Raw genomic sequence first — 19,827 nt, forward strand, 5'->3', positions numbered from 1 at the left:
CTGGTTTCAGGGCAGCTCCCTTGGCGGCGGGCCTAGCTCGAGCGCTCCGTGCCGCGCCACTGCACATTTTGTCGTCTTCTGATTCGTGACAATATTGTCCCCCATAAACATTGAGATGTAAGAGAAATAAAGTGGTTAAGGGTGCACCTTTTCAGGAAAAGTAAAGCAAATTCGACAATTTCGCACAGAAAAGGAAAGCTTGAAATAACACAGTGATATTAACTCCAATACAGTGCAATCTGCATTGAGCAAATGCTTGCAAAAAGTGAGCGCAGCAAAGTTTCGCGCGGAAGACTGTATAGTAGAGTAGCTAGCAAACGCTTCAAGGCAGCGTTCTTCTTGGTAACAGGAGGAATCGTGATGAGCTCGCCTAATGAATATAAAATAAAAATTGACAGCTCAGCGTGCAACATTGCCTGCCTATTTTCACAACAGTACAATGTCCATTTTCCTTCCAGGCTGTTTTTGACTGATAAACGCGTTCTGACCGGGCTAGTACGTCATGGACGAACGTTCATCAATTCACTGAAAAAAAAAATTATTATTGCGTTGCCTCGTCAGTCGCGGCACTTCTTTTATAAAGTAATGCCTTTTTATACTTTCATGCTTTCAATGGCCTGCTGCGCCCAAACCCGCAGATCTGGCTGTTTTCCGAGAGCGGGCGTTCCCACTGGAGCCGACGCGGACGGACGCTCGTCGCATGGGCTCCGTGATTTTTCGAAGTTTTCGGACGGACAAAATTCATCGTGCCACTAAGATTTTTGGCAGAATCGACGCCGATCAGCATCAGGACCACGAGGATACCACTCTTGAACCGGTGGGCCCATTTTTGGACTTTTCACCGCTTCTCGAAGGTTCCGACGTAGCAGCGGGGAGCTAGGCCTAAACAGGCCTAGCCACACCCGACACCCGGGCGGGCACCCATCGAGCTGGAGCGACACTGCAACGGTAGAAATGGACTCCCAGAGTGCCAATAACTACGCTGCAAGTAATTCCACGGCCGATCCAGCCCGGGAACCGGCAGAGTCGCAAGACATGGAGGAGACCCCTGCTGCAACGTGGCTCGCCACGGACGCAGTGACCCCCGAGGAAACGGAAGACACAGCGATGTAGGAGGACGCCGAGAGCGAGGCGGACAAGCAGCGGAAAGCAGAGGGGAAGCATTGGGAAGTAGTTAGCTACTCCAAGCAAACGAAAAAAGCTTATATCCTCGCCGCGCAGGGCGAAGCCATTTTGAACCCAAAGAGGGCCCTAGACGAGAACAACAAAGGCAAGATGGCGCCGACAGCTACGGGTGACGTAGGTGTGACGCAAGCAGGCGCACGGACAGCAGTGCCACCGCAACAACAAAAGGCGGGAGTGCAGCGGCAGCCGAGGCACAGGATGCCGCCGCTACCGAGCGACGACGTGAAGGTCATCATTCGCCCTAGAGGGGGACTCAAGGTCCGCGAAATTAAAGTGTATCAGGCTACGCAAGCCATTATAGAAGCATGCGAAGGAAGACTAAAAGAAGAAGGCTTTATAGTCCGGATTAGACCTGGGTCCAACATTATCATCGCAAGCACCCCCGAGCTGGCGGTGGCTGACGAACTAAGGAAGATCAAGCAAATCACTTTCGACCGAAAGAGATACGAAACGAACGCCTACCCAGCCATGCCCGGGGACTTAAAACGGGCGGTAATTCACGGACTGCCAGCAGGCATATCATCCGACTACCTGGAATCGAAGCTGCGACTACGCACGCAAGGAGTGGAGATCCTAGCGGCCAGGGTGCTGGGCAAGTCAGAGACAGCGCTCATCACCTTTGAAGGCCCCATCCTCCTAAAATGGGTCCTTTTCTGCTCTGGGGAATACACCACCTATACCTACAGACCAACGAGACAAGTCTGCTACGTGTGCGGCATGCAAGGACATCGCTCGGACGTCTGCCCGACGCCGGACGCAAAGACCTGCAGAGCATGCGGAACAAGAAACCCAATCGAGGGACACCAGAGCGACGTACAACGCCTGGTGTGCGGTGGCGACCATATGACCGGCACCAAGAACTGTCGCAAGCGCCTCAACGACGCCGAGGAGCTGCGAGGTCGCTGGGCCGGGAGGCAATCGCGGTGGCAGCAGCAGCAGCAGCAACAGCAGGAGCAGCAGCAGCAGCAGCAGAACCGGGGCCGGAGCCGGAGCCGCAGGCGCAGACCCAGGTGGCTGAGTTCGGAGGGGAAACGGAGCGAATCACGGAGCCGGGGGTGCAGCTCATCGCGGAACCAGAGCCAGGGTCGGGACCTGAACCGATCCAGGGACAACTCCTTCCCGCCATTAGAGGCAGCAACAGATGCTGCAACTAACAACAAGGGGCAGAAACAACAGCAGCAGAAGAAGACGGGTGGAGTCAATGTGAGCTGGGGAACAGGTCCTCCCAAATGACTGTTTCCGCACTCGGATCAAAATTAGAATACCAACAACAGCAATAAGAATGAAACAGAGGACGTAAAAGCCTTTAAGAAAGAACTACAGGCATACAGAGAAGAAAAAATGCAGCTTAAGAAACCTATAGACGACCTCATAAAGGAAATGCAGGCGACACGAGCGGGAAGCCAACCGCGAGAGCAGTCCTCACCGGTAATAGAGCAGCAGCCACAGCAAGCAGAAAGGAGCTTTTAAAGCCGAATGGAAATATTCATGCAAAAAGTGCAGGAACAATTTAACCTAGTACAAGAAAAAATAGCAATGCAGGATCAAAGCTTCCGCAACTATATCAAGAACCAAAACACGCAAAGAATAACTAGTGAGGCTAGAGATAGGCTATAGCAAGAAAGACGCTTCGGAACCGAAAATCAAGGCAGCACTCAAGCCAACGACGATCACCATAGCTAGACACGACACATTAGATGTTTGGCAGTGGAATTGCAGGGGCTACCGCAACAAGCAGGGGCTCCTGCAACAATTTATATACACAAAACAAAATGCACCAGATATAATAGCACTTCAGGAAGCGAATACCGAGCCGGCACTCAAAGGCTATACATGCCAAGTGGAGGGCTGCACGGCAACACTCGTTAGCAAGAAACTAGTCACCATAGCGCACGACAAAATTCCGGACACGCGGATAGAGCACATCGTGACGGAGGTAGTACCGAAGAAAAACAACAAGGAGAAAAGCACCTTCATAATCAATTTATAGAGTCCGCCAAGACAGAGAGACGGAGACTTCCAGAAACGGTTTATCGGGGCCACTAAATTAGCTAAAACAAACACTCTGCTCATAATAGCCGACTTTAACGCGCGAGGGCAGACCTGGGGATATCAGAAAGACAACAAGAAAGGGACGCAAGTAAGTGGGGCAGCCGAAGCAACTAATTGCACCCTTTTAATGGACGAAAACCAACCGACCCGCCTAGGCAACAGCGTAAGCCCGGACACGTGTCCGGATCTAACGTTTGTCAGAGGGGCGAAACGAGCCACATGGGAGAATCTGCTGGAGAACCTCGGCAGCGACCACTATATAATAAGAACGCAAGTATCGGCAGAAAACATCAAACGCAAGATTTGGACGGCCAAGATCATCAACTGGGAGGCTTTCCGCAAGGATTGCCAACAAATGGAGGGAGGAATAACCTCCATAGATAGCTGGTGCCAACAGCTCAAAGACATCCAGCAAAGGTACACCCAAGAGGTAGAAAGAACGGAAAAGACACCGGAGGTGGAATCACGACTCCTCAGGCTATGTGAGGCAAGAAGGGGGCTCACCAAAAGGTGGAAGAAACAACGATTAAACAGGAAGCTAAAGAGGAAAATAGCGGAGATTACCAAGGAGGCAGAGGAATACGCGACGCAGATCGCAAGACAAAGCTGGCAGCAATTCGGCACCTCACTGAATGGCACACTTAGCACAGCGAGAACGTGGCGAATCCTCAAGGCCCTAATGGACCCCACCAAAACCAAGGCAGAAGGCAGCAAAGCCATCCAGCGCTTGGTCCACAAATATGAAGGCAGCAGCGAGGAGCTCCTAGGAAAAGTCAAGACAAAATGCTTTGGAAAAGACAAGCCCGAGGCTTACGCGGACTTGTATAGTGGCCGAGAGAACCCGCACTTGGACAGACCAATAACCAGGGAGGAGGTTTTCGCGGCGGTCAAGGCATCAACCCGTAACACGGCAGCGGGGGCTGACAGAATCAGAAACGCACTTATCCGCAACCTAAGCGATGAGGCGATCACGCAGCTGACAGAGTTCCTCAACACGCATTGGGCGGCGGGCACGGTGCCAGAAGAATGGAAACATGCAGAGGTAGTGATGATCCCGAAGCCCGGGAAGAAGCTACAAGTGGAAAACTTACGACCAATATCGCTTACATCCTGCCTAGGAAAGCTGTACGAGCGAGTGGTTACGAAGAGATTACAGCAATACATGGAAGACGAAGACCTGTACCCACATAGCATGTTCGGTTTTCGAGCGAAGCTATCCACCCAAGACGTTCTCCTATCGATCAAGGAAGAGGTCCTCAGTAGCATCCCGTACAACGGAGAAAACATACTCCTGGTGCTAGACGTCTAAGGGGCCTTCGACAACGTAAGCCACGAAGCCATCATTAAGGAGCTAAACGACCTCAACAGCGGTGACAGAATACATAGCTATGTTAAGGCCTTTCTATCCAACCGCACGGCTACGGTGGGACTGGGCGACCTGCGCAGCGACAAGTTCAATACCCCCAACAAAGGAACGCCGAACGGATCGGTCATCTCACCCATACTTTTTAACATCGCTATGATCGGGCTGGCCCGCAGGTTTGAAAAAATCGAAGGCATCCAACACGCCATCTACGCTGACGACGTCACAGTCTGGACCAACCAGGGCTCACTCAGCCAAAAGGAAGAATGCTTGCAGGTGGCTGCCACATGCGTGGAAGAATACGTCAGAGAAAGAGGCCTTACCTGCTCAACGGAGAGGTCCGAACTTCTGAGAGTAAGGAGAGCAAAGAAGACGGAGGAAAGCCTCAATGTCATCCTCGAGGGACAGAGGATACCGGAGAAAGACCAGGTCAGGATCTTAGGAATGTGGGTGCAGAGCAACCAGAGGTGCTCTTACACACTCAGCCTCCTCAAACAAGCAACAGCGCAAGTCGCAAGAATGATAACCCGAGTCTCGCAAAAGAGAAGCGGCATGAAGGAGGGAGACACGATCAAGCTGGTCAGGAGCCTCGTGATCAGCCGAGTCACGTACTCCCTTCCGTACCACAACACAAACAAGGGTGAAAGGTATCAAGCCGACACCCTCATAAGAAAAGTGTACAAGACAGCTCTCCATCTCCCATTCAATACAGCAACAGAGAAGCTGCTCAGCCTCGGGGTTCACAACACCTTCGAAGAGCTCAGGGAAGCACAACTGGCAACGAAGCGAGAGAGACTCCAGCAGACTCCCGATGGCAGAGCGCTCCTATTAAAATTAGGATATCCACAAATTAAAAGACTAGAACGAAAAACTGCGAGCATACCGGACGATATCCGCTGCACGCTTAAGGTAAGCTCGCTGCCAAAAGACATGGATCCGAACCTGCACGTAGTTAGGCGAAACACGTGAGCAAAATATGTAGAAAAGTATCTGGCAGGCAAGGCGAATACGGTATACACCGACGCCGCTCAATATCCCTACAAAAGGGGGAAGACAGAGCAGAAAGCCGTAGCTGTAGTGATAAATTCGGACTATAAGAAAATCACTTGCGCATCAGCATGGGATTGCACGATAACCGGAGGAGAAGAAATGGCTGTTGCTCTAGCGGCCGTGGAGGGATATCGCGTAAACAGACCCCTAGTAATACTCACAGACTCCAAAGAGGCATGCCGTTACTATCTGAATGGCAGAATCCGACGGAAAGCACTTCGCATTCTCCTTTGCGCAGACTTTCCCAAAGAACCAGTCAGACACACTATTTTCTGGATACCGGGACACACCGGAATCGAGGGCAACCAGAGGGCCGACGAAGTAGCTCGCGAGCACACGAACCGAGCGTTTCAACACGCGGCCCCTGAGGAGTTCTCCCGGGTAGTCCCGGAGTATTCGGAGATATTGAATCATTACAGTGGAATGAGGGCAAAGTATCCTCCCCCACAAAACCTTTTAAATCAACATGAAGCAGTATACTAGCGGCAACTGCAAACGGGAACCTTTGCGAACTTACATATATTAAGAAAAATGTACCCGGATCAGTACAGGGACATATGCCCATGGTATGGGGCCAAACCCACCCTATATCATATCACGTGGGAATGCAGAAGAAACGAGGCTTTCCACAGAATACAAAATGCGAGTGCGGAACAGTGGGAGAGTTTGCTCTCCAGCGGCAACCGGTTCTCCAGAGAGAATTGGTCATCCATGTCCAGCGAGCAGCCAAGCTCAGCGGTGCCCTCGAATAGGGGCGCCGACCTCTGTCGACCGTAATGACTTGCAAAAAATAGAGAAAATAAAGTTGATCCTATCCTATCCTATCCTTTCCGAGAGCTCTCGTTTCGCATAGCATCATGACTGCCCACTTCGGGCAACATGCGGCCGCAGCGTCTGGAGCCTAAAAAATTACCTAGCCGCTGTTCTTGTGTAGATTTTCTCCGTCGTGGTTTTCCACCACTCCTCTTCACTCAATACGTCCAAGGCGCCGCAAATCGCCTGGCGCGAATCCATAGCAGGGGAGGCGAGGGGTCGGGGTCGCGCGCCGCGGTGCGGCGAAAGGAGCGGCCGAGCCCCTCTCCGCTATTACACCCTCTCCGTCCGAATGGAACGACCGGACGAGGCCAGAGACAATAAAATTTATGCCAAAACACGAGCAAATAATGTCAGGAGTTCTGGTTGGAAAATATGCGCTATTATACATAGAAAATTCATTAAATACGCGTACTTGGCATTTCGTCCCAGGTTCTTCAGCGCATTACTTGCTAATGCTGCCGGCTGTTGGGAGCGTGAGCAAGCGTTTGAACAGGCTGGTATTACTTGTAGTTGTAAAAATAAAGCAGCAATATTGACTACCAGAAATACTTTTACTCGGTAGTGGAAAACAAAGGAATTAAGCTCGAAACGTTTTGCCAAACTTCGTTTATTTTAGTATGCGTGTAGTATCCTTGTAGTATCCATGTAGTCATTACAGCAAGAATAAAGCCGCTTGACGTCACCATGCATAAGTTACAACCTGTCCGTAAAAAGAAGAAAAAGGTTAGTCCCCACTACGCTGTACACATCATGTCTGATGCTCAGTAATGCATGGGCCATTAGTAGTAGTCACTAAAAAAAGCCAGGAACTACATCCAGCATGCAGCGCATCTTTTTTACATTTCAGATTACAAGAATGTCGTCTTTGAATGCTAGCCAATGGCATAAAATAGAAACTTCGTTGTTATCACTTTTTCAACACATTTATGCAAAGAATAACAAGTGAGGAACCGACTGTGCCCTTTACACGTTGTAGCTTTGACGACTCACCAGCAGACAGTTATTAATGCAGCGTAGTTTGAGATGAGGTCCGGATTGGTGCAAGTAGCAATTGCTAGTATTTTCATATAAGTTGATCAGGTGGAGTTCAATACACTGCCAGAGTATTGGCAAGAACTTGCGAGAACATCTATTTATTCATCCAGCGCATTTCTTAAGCTACTTGAGATGCTAGCGCTCCTGGTGCGGCTGTATATGAAATTCAGACAAAATTATTTTCAGAATGCATTCCAGCGTGAACACTCGTGGCTCCCTCATAGAGCAACACACGTGTTACAAGACAGCAGTCTTAATAGCGCAATAATTTTAGTACAGTATATATTCACTGACTATTACTTCGGCTTGCGTGAGTTTGTTTCTTCGTAAAAGTACGTATTTGAGCGAAAACGGCATGGATAAACATTGTACACATAAGGCGTCTGCAGCGCGCATTCTGCTTGTCGCATGTATTGTTTGATTTGTATTATCTTCGCGCAAAATTGTATCGATTAAAACGTTGAACCCCATCAACCAACCAACCAACATATGCATATGTTATTGCTGAAAGAAATGGTGACCAGTAACGCTAGATTAAAACTTTATAATTGTGCTTGAACAGCGGGAACACACAGAGACCGAGAAAGGGACCAAACACACAAACTACTGCTGAACTTCAAACTGATTTTTCATTACAAAGAAGCACGTCATGATATATATATATATATATATATATATATATATATATATATATACATAGGCGCAAGCCTTAAGCGCGTTGTTTTTTCATTTCATTTCATTTATTTTATCCTCAGGGTTTTCGCATTACAGAGGGGGTGGGACAGTGAAAAAAACAACACATAGATCAAAAACAGGCCTATATATACGGACAATATTGAAAGATGCTAGAGACAGAGGACAAAACATTGAGAACAAAAGTACAGGAGTAAAAAAAAATAAAAGGATTACAAAAAAGAAACCTTATATAGTCTATATATGAGTAAACAACATATCACAATTGGTCTGATTCTAACAGTGCGAGTAATTTGCTTTTAAAACGCGCAATGTCGCTAACACAGGTGGCTGTGGGTGAAAGATTATTCCAGTCACGACATGTTTTAGGGAGGAAGGAATTAGAGCAGCTCACTGTGCGGCAGTGTGGAACAGCTACTTTTTGATTGTGGTCTATGCGAGGCGAGATGAAAGATGGTGCCTTTACACAGATGGCTTTCAGGCAAGGATTGGGATAGTAAATTTTATGGAAGAGGCAAATGCGTGAAAGCTTACGGCGAGTGGAGAGTAAGGGGAGTTTAAGATTAGATTTCATTTTTGTTACACAGGCAGTGCGATGGTAGTTTCCAACGATGAAACGGACGCTTCGATTCTGCACGGCCTCGAGTTCATTTGTTAATGTGATGGTGTCAGGATCCCATATTGAACATGCGTACTCTAGTTGCGGACGAATGAGTGTAGTATACAGTAGCATTTTCAATGAAGGTGGAGAGGATGAAAAATTTCTGCGGACGTACCCTAGCATGCGGTTAGCCTTTGAAGTAATGAACCTGATATGAGCTTTCCAAGAAAGGTTAGAACAAACATTAACGCCAAGATACTTGTAAGACGAGACTAGATTCAGCTGAGTGTCGTTAATAAAATAATCTGGGCTCGTTTGCTGGTTACGGGTTACGCGCATGAATTTGCATTTAGATATGTTTAATTCCATTTTCCACGATTGACACCAGTCATAAGTAGCTGAATAATATCATCTGTGTTATTAATTACTCTGTAAATTACGCAGTCGTCAGCAAACAAGCACATCTTAGATGAAATCTTTAAAGGTAAGTCATTGATGTATAATAGAAATAGTAACGGGCCAAGAACCGACCCCTGGGGCACACCTGAATGTACTGGCACTGGTGATGAGTCGTGGTTATTGGCGAAGACGAACTGAGTACGGTTACTAAGAAAGGCACGAATCTAATTGAGTACATTAGGGTCAATGTTAAGTTGACTCAGTTTTAAAAGTAAAAGCGAATGACTGACTTTATCGAACGCTTTTGAAAAATCTAAGAATAAGCAATCAGTAATGAGTCCAGAGTCTAAATAAACATGCAAGTCGTTAGTGAAAATCATTAACTGCGTTTCACACGAGAAGAATTTGCGAAAACCATGCTGCTTTGGAGTAAAGAACTGGTTTGATTCTAGGAAATTAACAAGATGACTAAATATGATGTGCTCTAGAACTTTACATGGAACGGAAGTAAGTGAGATGGGACGATAATTACGTGGATCTTGCGTTTCCCCTAATTTGTGCGCTGGGATTACTTTGCCGGTGAGCCAGTCATTAAGAGGGGCGTGATGGTTTAAAGACTGCGAAAAAATACAATGTAGTATAATGGAAGAATATTCTACGGTATTTTTCAAGAATTTAGTATTGAGGCCATCGATACCACAAGAAGATGACATTTTAAGTTGGTTAATAATGCCACGAATTCCTTTTGAGGAGATGACGATAGGATCCATTGGTAAAAAGTGATATTCTATGAGCGAAGGTAGAACGGAAGTGCCGGTGGGGCTAGAGAAGGCTTTGATAAAAGTGCTATTGAGAAGCGATGTGCACAAGTGGTCAGGAACTGGATCCCCATCCGGGGTAAATAGTTGTATGGTGGTATTTCGTTTGCCTTTCACTGTGTTCCAAAACTTCTTCGGGTCATTGCTTAGCATAGCTGGAAGAGTCTGATTAAAGAAGGTAAATTTGGTTGATTTTAATGCCTTTGAATAAGCGACTGCAGCGGCTTTATACGTGGACCACCTGACAGCAGAGTGTGTGAAGCGAGCTGTCCTGAATGTCTTTTTTTCTTATTGGAAAGCCTATTAAGATACCTGTTGTACCAGGGTACAGCACTATTGCTATATACCTTTTTGATGGGTATGTATTTATTTACGAGGTCACAAACTTTAGATTTGAAGATCTCCCAGTTACGATGTACGCTACGGTCGAGATAAACACTCAAAAATTCATCTAAAAATAAAGACATATTGTTATTAATAGCCTGGAAGTCAGCCTTGCTGTAATCTCTGATGTATTTGAACTGCTTACGTGAGCGTGATAGGGGTAGAGAGAGGTTGAAGTTGATTATCATGTGATCGCTTAACCCAGGCAAATGAATGATAGAATACACGATGTCTGGAGATGATGTGAGGATGAGATCAAGAAGGGATGAGGCAGTGGGAGTGACACGTGTGGGGAGCTCAATAAGTTGCGATAATCCGAAATCGGAACATATGTGAAGGAAGTGGTTAGAATTGGAACACGAAGAAAGAAAGACTGGACTATCATGATTCCGCTCAATGTCTGGGAAGTTGAAATCTCCTAAAAGAAAAATGCTCACATCCGGAAAGCGCACAGAAATTGTATTGAGGCAGTCGTGTAAATCTTCACAGAAACTAATGGGGCTTGACGGTGGTCGATAGCACACACCAATAACAATTTTCTTAAAACGGAAAGTTATACAGCACCACACAATTTCTAAACTATTCACTACGGCAACACGAAAGCATTCAGTTCGGTCGTTGACAGCAAGTAAAACACCACCACCTTGCCTTTCATATCTGTCACATCGAAATATGTTGTACTTTTTTTCACAAAAAAATAGTTCACTGTTGGACACGTTATCAGACAGCCATGTCTCTGTTAAGGCAATAATATCAGCGCTACAATCATTTATCAATGCACTCAAGTCATCTCGTTTTGGCAAAAGACTTCGTATGCTAGTAAAAACCACACTCAGACCAATGTTCCCAATGGCAGTACCACCACCCCTGGCGGGCCCCTACGTTCCAGTACCAGCTAGAGTTCGACCAGAGCGAAGGGAGCGCGGAGACTCAATGGGTTCGCTGTTTACAGCAGGTCCAATTTAAAACACTAGGTCAGTTTCCGCATTATATCTATAGCATTTGCCATTGGCAATTAGTTTGTTGTGCCTCAAATTGACTTTTAAACCAAACTCTTTCGCATAGTCAATTAGCCGCTTTCTCGCTTTACGTGTCGCCGCAGAAAAATCTTTACTCATAGATACTTCCTTTTCCCTATGCATCGATCGCTTTGAGTGCACCTGCACCTTGGTTTTATGCGCGGCGAATTTTACTATCACGGGCCTGGTTTTGTTCTCGTCGAATCTACCGATTCTGTGCGCATGAGCAATGCAGTCACTCGTTAAAGAGAGTTCTAATGTTTCGGCAATAAGGTTAAGAACTTTTTCTTCACATTGCTCGTTAGTCTCGGTAGAGCTATCATCAAATCCTTAAACGATAAGGTTGTCACGCCGTGAGCGGTCCTCGCTATCATCTAAACGAGCACGCAAAGCATGTGTTTCCTTTTGCACAAGTTCAAGTGCTTTACGTGTATCGCAAAGATCCCGTTGCAAGTTTTCAAAGCCAGTCGCTACGTTTTCTACAGCTTCGAGACGCTTTCTGATAGCGGCAATATCGCCTGTTGCCGCCTGTTGGTCTCGATTCAACTCGGATAAGTCGTCAGACATCCTAGCCTGGGCTGCTTCTATGCGAATGGACCTTTGACGTATGTCATCCAGGATTTTCGAACTTTCCGGGAGCGAAGCATTTCCAGGACCAGGGTTACTTTCTATATCACCACATATCAACAAAAGAAGAACACTGAAGGGTTGCAGCACTGCTTCTGGGCGTGGAAGCACAACTAAACACCGGTCATCAGATTTAAAACATTCATAAGGAAGTTGACTGACCTGCACAAGGAACAGAGGCCAGCGTGAGGCCATTGCTGCTGCGGTGCTTCCACGCCCACTGACAACGGCGCTCGGGTTTCTCGGTTTTGTTTCCGACGTCAGCGCCGCACTTGTCGTTGTCGATTTTCCTCCGGATGCCTTGTTTGCACCGAAGTCTCCCAGCGCCACAACTTGATTCAAGCAGACGACGCAACTTGGCAACGAAGAGTTGAAGGCTAGCGCGTCAGGAGTGTTGGGAAACAGATCCAAGGATGGGTCTGCGACGACGCTCCCGCAGACCGGAGCCGATGAAGTGCCATATCGGCAGGGGTCCAAGAAAGCGCCGAGAGACTGCACAAGGTGTTAGGGACGAGGTAGCAGCACCCCACCGCTGCCACCAGTTTGTTACGGTCGAGGTAGCATGGACGTGCTCCGGAGAGTGAATTGAGGGACGCCTGAGACGAGGCTGCTGGGAAAAGACAAAGAAGAGGAATTTATACAATATTTACAAGTGAGCTGCAGGAACGCTGCATCGTGACAGCTCAACAGGAGAGCATGATGACAACGAGCTTCGGCCGTGCCGCTGCCGGGCTTTTTAAGAGTTCTCTTCCCTAGGGTCCCTAGATGGGGGCCGGGTTTCACTGGCACCAATCACCGACACGCACGCACTCACTCACTCCCGAGAGATCACGCCGTCGTCACGCGCTGGGAGAGGGGAACGATGCCAACCACGTAGCGCAGACGCCGAAATGTCCATGAGCGGCGTTCGCGCGCATTTCGAACGCGCGCTCCGACTCGGTGTACGGGAAACGCTCGCTCAACCGGGCAGACGGACGCGGCTTCCGTGGCCATCCAGGCGTTCACCCAACGCGCGTCTCGGGGTTTGTCGGCGTTTCGCTGCTGCCATGTCGTCGTCTTCCCCAGGACGAAGGCGAGTCGTAACAGACTGCCCCGCCGGGGGAAGGAGATCCCGATGGACAGGGGACAGCATCCGCTGTCCGGAGGGATGTCGCTTGAGGCTGGTCTCAACTGCAGTCGGTTCTCTCTCGGCGGTTCCGGAGCTCAGCGCACCCTGAAGTCTTCCTTTGCAGGTGCAGGTTCCCAAAGGGCACTGCAAAGTGACTCGTGCTCCGCTAGCGTTAGAACCACGCCGAAAACCTAACCGCTCAGTCCGCAAGCACGACACAATCCCCACTTAGTAATGCCAGGCTCTTTCCTCCTTACAAACCCAATCAATCCCTGGGAGTAGTTCCGCAGCACTGTGAAAATGCCCACAAATCGGCGCATTACACCACAAAGCGCATCTCAATTTAAAACAAACAAAACCAATCGGTTCAAAATCCTAGATCAGGAAGAAAAACTACCAGCAAACTGCAACTATGATGCTGATTCTTGCGCTAGGGACCTCAATTTAAGCTATCGGCATTACCTTTGAGACTCCCCTTTTTGTGATGTATTCCGATTAGTAATGACTACGGCAATTACGAACGCACTTGTTTCCTCACCAAGATTCGCTCAACAACGAAGCCAAGGTCACAGTAATTTTCCTAATGCCATAAAATCAACTCCAGGCGCTTATGCTAGTCGCTTACAATGGCCCGTCTGGCTAGTACTTCCGCGTGTCAGCGGACGCTGCTACACATAGGCACCACTAGTGCATGTTTCAAAACAATTTCAAAAGAAACGCTTTCAATGTAAACAACGCGTCGAGAACCTATTCCTGCTCAAACTTTTTTTTTTCTACAAAACTTTTTGTCTGCAGGAATGGTTTAAAAAAAGAAAAAGCAAACAGCAGAGACATCCTCGGAATCCGCTGCTAGCGAGCCGCGCCGCGGCTCAAAGGGGTCGCCTATTCTTCAACCGCGCCCTGCGCGGACGCACACCAACAGTGGCTTTAGCAGCCGACAATTCACAAAATTCGAAGGGCTTAACTGCGCTTCGACACCTGCGAGCCTCAGACGCCACGCGACATTGATTTGTTTCGCACACCGGCCGCGTGTCTCCAACACCCAAGTAGCGTCTGAACATTTGAAGGCGAGGGGTTGACGGTCGCGTATGAAAGAAACGCCCACGAGAACTCCTTTCTCGATTCAGCAATGTTCTTCGACTGGAGCCCGTATTGCGGCTTTCTTTCATGCGGTAGCTGCCCGTGCTTCTCTGCGACCCGCTGTGAGGTTCCCCCGTCCTGCAAGAACTACCGCGGGGTCGCCGCGATGGGTCAGGTGGCTTCCGCTTTGTCTGAACGCGTCTAGTTACCCTGGCCCTTTTTCGGCGCCTGTCGCGTCTGGAGTACCGCGGTGGCAGTATCCGACGATTACGTTGTTGACCGGCCTTAACCCCTACAATGTTTTGGGCCCGTCCTTCGTCCTTTTTCCGCGGTCTACCCCTTGGCTTGGCTCTCTCTGAGCGCGGCCGCTTTCCAAAAACTGCCTTCGCAGAACGGCCCTGCGCGCCTCCCTTTCTCGCTGTGTCCTCACCCTCCGCATCTTCTCGCTGACGCAGCACCGAGCCGTATTTCCCCCTTAAGTTCGAATTATCGGTTCGTGCTTTCGGTGAGTCACCGCAGGTCGCAGTAGCCAGCTGTTCCGACAGCACATTATCTCCTGCGGAGCATAACTTGCTCTCCTGAGGCTTGCTAATCGACCCTGCGACCCTAACTCCCTGGCCTGCAACTTGATCTAAACCACACTCGATGGCTAACGTTGCGATCTGCCCTTGGGTTTCAGCGGTGCACTCGGGAGACTCGCAGCCGCTCTCCTTACAGCAAAGCGCTGTGTCCAAAACTTGGCTACTAAGGTTCGCCAGCCGCATCGAAGGAGGGTCTCCCTTGATTCCTTGACTGCTCTGGCCCGCAAGTTCACTAGTCTCTTCCTGAGCAGAAGCATCAACCTCACTTGTCAAAGCAGGTTTTGCCTCAGGGCTAGAGACGGTCGCTTCTCCCTTATTAGCGTTGTCTGTGCTCGCTAACGAAGCAGATTGCTCGGCTTTGTCGTTGACGGGATTGCTGCGACTCACAGCTTGCTCTTGAATCCCATTAAACACGGCCTTCACTAAATTCCCGTGATGACCTTCCTCACGTGACCCAAGGACTACATTTCCCGGGTCACTGAGACCTTCGGCGTTTTTCTCCAGGGTACTAACCCCTTGACCGCAGAAATGCGCCTCCATCCCGGAAAGTGCATGCTTCTCTGGGCTCAAAGCCAACGCATTGCCCCTTTCCTTATTCCTAGCAGTGCCTACATTACCGCACGAGCCCTCATGGCTGGCGGATCTGCACTCTTCCTCGTTGCTAGCCTTAGTGCCTACATTATCGCCCGGGCCCTCATGCCTGGCGGATCTGCACTCTTCCTCATTGCTAGCCTTAGTGCCTATATTATCCTCCGAGCACTCGCGGCTTGTGGATCTGCACTCTTCGCTAGCTGCTTGACCGAACTCCTCGGTCCTCGCTGCCGAAGTGGCCTTTCTTTCCTGGACCAAACCTGTCCTATGCCGCCACTTCTGCACAGCACGCGTGTCATCCGGCGACTGAGCGGAGCTTCTAACTCGGTCCCTGACACTATCGCGGTGTAGCTTACCAGCGTCAATTTGGCCTTCCAAATCTGCCTCCGCGGGAATACGAAAGTATCGGAGGAGCGCACTTTTAGTTATCGCATAATTGTGGGCATCCTCGTCAGACAACCTCGCCCAGACATTTCCGGGTTCACATGGGAGAAATCCCATCAACACAATTGGCCAATAACTCTGGTCTAGCTCCTCCTCCATGCAAATTCTCTCAAAATTTTCTAGAAAAGTTTTGAAATTTTCGCCTTTTCTCAAGAAACTTAAGCGAGATCGCGCTCTGATACTTCTGATCGTGTTAAGTTCACGCGTGAGTTCCCGCATCTCTCTTTCGTATTCCTGTTGTCGCTGCTCTCTTTCGCGTTCCATCTCCATGTCGAGACGCTTCCTTTCCAAAGCGTATTGACGCTCGCGTTCCTCTTGTTTTTCTTTACGTTCAAGTTCCTCTTGTTCTTTTTTTGCCAATTCCCTCTCCTCAATGGTCTCAAGGCATTCCGCAAGCTCGTCATCTTCAGCCTCCAACGCAAGAATAGCCTTCAGCAGTTCTGGTTTTCTGAGTTTGTCTGATACCTCCAGACCCAACTCTTTCGCAAGCTCCAGTAACTTTGGTTTGCGCAGCGTCTTCAAATCCATGGCTGCTCCGAGTGCTGCTTCTCTACTGCCCGCTATTGTCTTGCTGCAACTAACCCAGCAGCAACGACAACCCAATCACCAGCTCTGTTCCCGACACTAACAAAAGCCTGGCAAAACTCAGCAGAAGAAAGTCCCGCACTCACCAAACCTCGCAGCCAAGAATCCAGCGCAGTCGGTCCGCTGCAGGCAACCAGTCAACACACACGGCTCAACTCGCGGACACCCTGTGCGACAGATATCTCTGCCGCATAGAGGACCCAGTTGGGCCCGAGTACGAGTACGCGGGAAAGCCGAATCCCGACATTGATGCCCCTTTTGAGTTACACGACCTTAAGGCGGCTTTAGCTAAAATGCGGCGAGGTACGGCTCCGGGTCGGGATCGCATAACAGTCAATCTGTTGGCCAACCTCCCAGATTCGGCCTACCTCCACCTGCTAGGGTACATTAACCAGATTTGGGACGGGCGTCCACTCCCTCCCGAATGGAAGACCTCCTTGGTCACTTTCATCCCTAAGCCAGGCAAGCCAGTGAATACCGACAACCTGAGGCCCATCTCACTAACCTCTTGTGTGGGCAAGCTTATGGAGACGATGGTTAGGGATCGCCTCTCTCCACACATAGAGACCAAGGGCCTCTTTGCAGACACTATGTTCGGGTTCCGACCGCATATGTCTGCGCAGGACGTCCTCCTCCAGTTACACCGCTACATAATACGACCCACTGCCATGCGCCACAACGACAAGGCCATCCTTGCCCTTGATCTTAAGGGGGCCTTTGACAACGTTCGTCATAGCAGCATCTTGGCTAACTTGAGTACCACTGATTGTGGGCGCAAGGCATTCACATATGTAAGAGACTTTCTCTCCAAGCGTCAGGCCTTCCTCAAGATTGAGGATGACGAATACGGACCATACACGATGGGTACACGGGGTACACCCCAAGGGGCGGTCTTGTCGCCACTTCTTTTCAACATTGCCATGATGCAGCTTCCCCACCAATTGGCCCGGGTGGAAGGCATTCATCACGCACTATACGCGGACGACATAACAATTTGGACTACCGAAGGGAGCCTTGGGGAAATGGAGGACCGCCTTCAGCGGGCCGCCACCATAACCGATAGCTACGCTATCGGCTGTGGTCTCCAATGTGCTCCCGCAAAATCGGAACTTCTGCACATCAGATCCGATCCTAAGGACAACACGAGTTTGCAAATCTCTCTGACGGGAGGCCCCATCAAAGAGGTCGGGGAGCTCCGCATACTAGGTCTGTTCATCCATAACAGGCTCAGCCCAGAATCCACTATTGCCAAACTCAAGCGCGTAGGCGAACAGGTCGGACGCATGATCCATCGCGTTTCTAACAAGCGCGGCGGGTTGCGAGGCAGGGACGCGCTTCGGCTCGCCCATGCCTTCGTGACCAGCAGGATCCTCTACTCCGCTCCCTACCTTCGCACTACGAAACAACAAGAAATAAGAATCGACACCATCGTTAGAAAGGCTACAAAGCGAGCACTGGGCCTCCCAGTGGCCACCTCCAATGCTAAGTTGTCGGCGTTGGGGGTGATCAACTCCTACCAGGAGTTACGAGAGGCCCACCTCGTGAACCAATATACGCGACTCTCGCAGACGGCATCCGGGCGCCGCCTGCTAGACCGCTTGCACATCCAACACGAGTGCACTCCAGAGGAGACGTGTCGGATTCCGGAGCTATGGCGTCACAAGCTCTGGGTCCCTCCACTCCCGCGCAACATGGACACACATACACACGAAGGCAGACGAGAGGCGCGCGCTCGGGCCCTCGAACACCAACACGGATCCAAACAGGGTGTATACTACGTTGACGTGGCAGGGCCGTCGCCCAATGGATTCTACACGGCCGCAGTAGTTCACCAGGATCAATGCGTTAACGGGCTCTCCTTTCGAGCTCGAAATTCAGCACAGGCTGAGGAAGTAGCCATTGCGCTTGCCGCCTCGGACTTGAATTCGAAGGTAATCGTGACAGATTCGCGTCGAGCCTGTCAACACTACCTGGCTGGCGAGATTTCACCTTTAGCCTGGAGTATATTAAAGCGCGCAGTGAGGGAATCGGACCCTTCGCCCAAACGCATAGTTTGGACTCCAGGCCATCAGGGCGTTAGAGGTAATGAGGCTGCGGACGCGGCTGCCCGAGCGCTTACCTACCGGGCACCTCACCCAGGCTCTTCCGGCTCGGAGATTGTGCAACCGCTTCTGCGGTTCAGAGAAATTCTGGACGACTATTGCGAACGCCATCGTCTTTTCCCGGTCCCTGCTAAGGGCCTGAGTAAAGCTGATGAGCGAACTCTGAGGCGCTTGCAGACCAACACTCTGTTGTGTCCTGCAATAGTGAAACATTTCGACCCCAAAATTGATGGGCGCTGCCCTCACTGTGGGGAAGTTTCCGATACCTTCCACATGGTTTGGGCCTGTCAAAAGAATCCTTCCCTTCCCCCCAATCCTTCCCCTTCCCGAGAGGCATGGGAGGCAGCCCTGCTCAACTGCTCGGGGCTGGAGTCTCAAAGGGCTCTAGTCCAACGGGCGCGAGTAGCGGCCTCGTCCAGCGGGGTCCCGGACTAAGGACTCCACCTATGTAAAGGGCCATTTTTGGCCTGCAAACTCTCCTGTTGTTTATTAAAAAGTTTGCACCACCACCACCACACAGGGCTCGTTGCACTGCCCCCGACTCGCCGTTCTGCTGCTCAGCGTCCCGTTGTCCGCAACTCTCCGCCGGCGTCCGACGATTCGCGTCCCACCGCTGCCAACCAGTTTGTTAGGGACGAGGTCGCAGCATCCCACCGCTGCCACCAGTTTGTTAGGGACGAGGTAGCAGCACCCCACCGCTGCCACCAGTTTGTTACGGTCGAGGTAGCATGGACGTGCTCCGGAGAGTGAATTGAGGGACGCCTGAGACGAGGCTGCTGGGAAAAGACAAAGAAGAGGAATTTATACAATATTTACAAGTGAGCTGCAGGAACGCTGCATCGTGACAGCTCAACAGGAGAGCATGATGACAACGAGCTTCGGCCGTGCCGCTGCCGGGCTTTTTAAGAGTTCTCTTCCCTAGGGTCCCTAGATGGGGGCCGGGTTTCACTGGCACCAATCACCGACACGCACGCACTCACTCACTCCCGAGAGATCACGCCGTCGTCACGCGCTGGGAGAGGGGAACGATGCCAACCACGTAGCGCAGACGCCGAAATGTCCATGAGCGGCGTTCGCGCGCATTTCGAACGCGCGCTCCGACTCGGTGTACGGGAAACGCTCGCTCAACCGGGCAGACGGACGCGGCTTCCGTGGCCATCCAGGCGTTCACCCAACGCGCGTCTCGGGGTTTGTCGGCGTTTCGCTGCTGCCATGTCGTCGTCTTCCCCAGGACGAAGGCGAGTCGTAACAAAGGAACAGAGGCCAGCGTGAGGCCATTGCTGCTGCGGTGCTT

At 50.2% G+C, this 19,827-nt stretch overlaps 2 protein-coding genes across 2 annotated transcripts; both read left to right on the top strand.

The window, feature by feature from the left end:
- The first annotated feature begins 1,275 nt into the window (after window positions 1–1,275).
- On the top strand, window positions 1,276–2,418 carry LOC149338721 (uncharacterized). The gene is made up of 2 exons (XM_089550786.1): window positions 1,276–2,091; window positions 2,140–2,418. Exons 1-2 carry the CDS (start codon window positions 1,276–1,278, stop codon window positions 2,416–2,418), a joined length of 1,095 nt encoding a protein of 364 aa, XP_089406912.1.
- Window positions 2,419–3,364: 946 nt separating this feature from the next.
- LOC149338722 (uncharacterized) lies at window positions 3,365–4,546 on the top strand. Its single transcript, XM_089550787.1, has one exon. It carries the CDS (start codon window positions 3,365–3,367, stop codon window positions 4,544–4,546), a length of 1,182 nt encoding a protein of 393 aa, XP_089406913.1.
- The last annotated feature ends 15,281 nt before the right edge of the window (window positions 4,547–19,827 follow it).

Source organism: Amblyomma mixtum, chromosome 6, assembly GCF_055824585.1.
Source record: "Amblyomma mixtum isolate Tamu chromosome 6, ASM5582458v1, whole genome shotgun sequence".
NCBI classification, from domain to species: Eukaryota; Metazoa; Arthropoda; class Arachnida; order Ixodida; family Ixodidae; genus Amblyomma; species Amblyomma mixtum.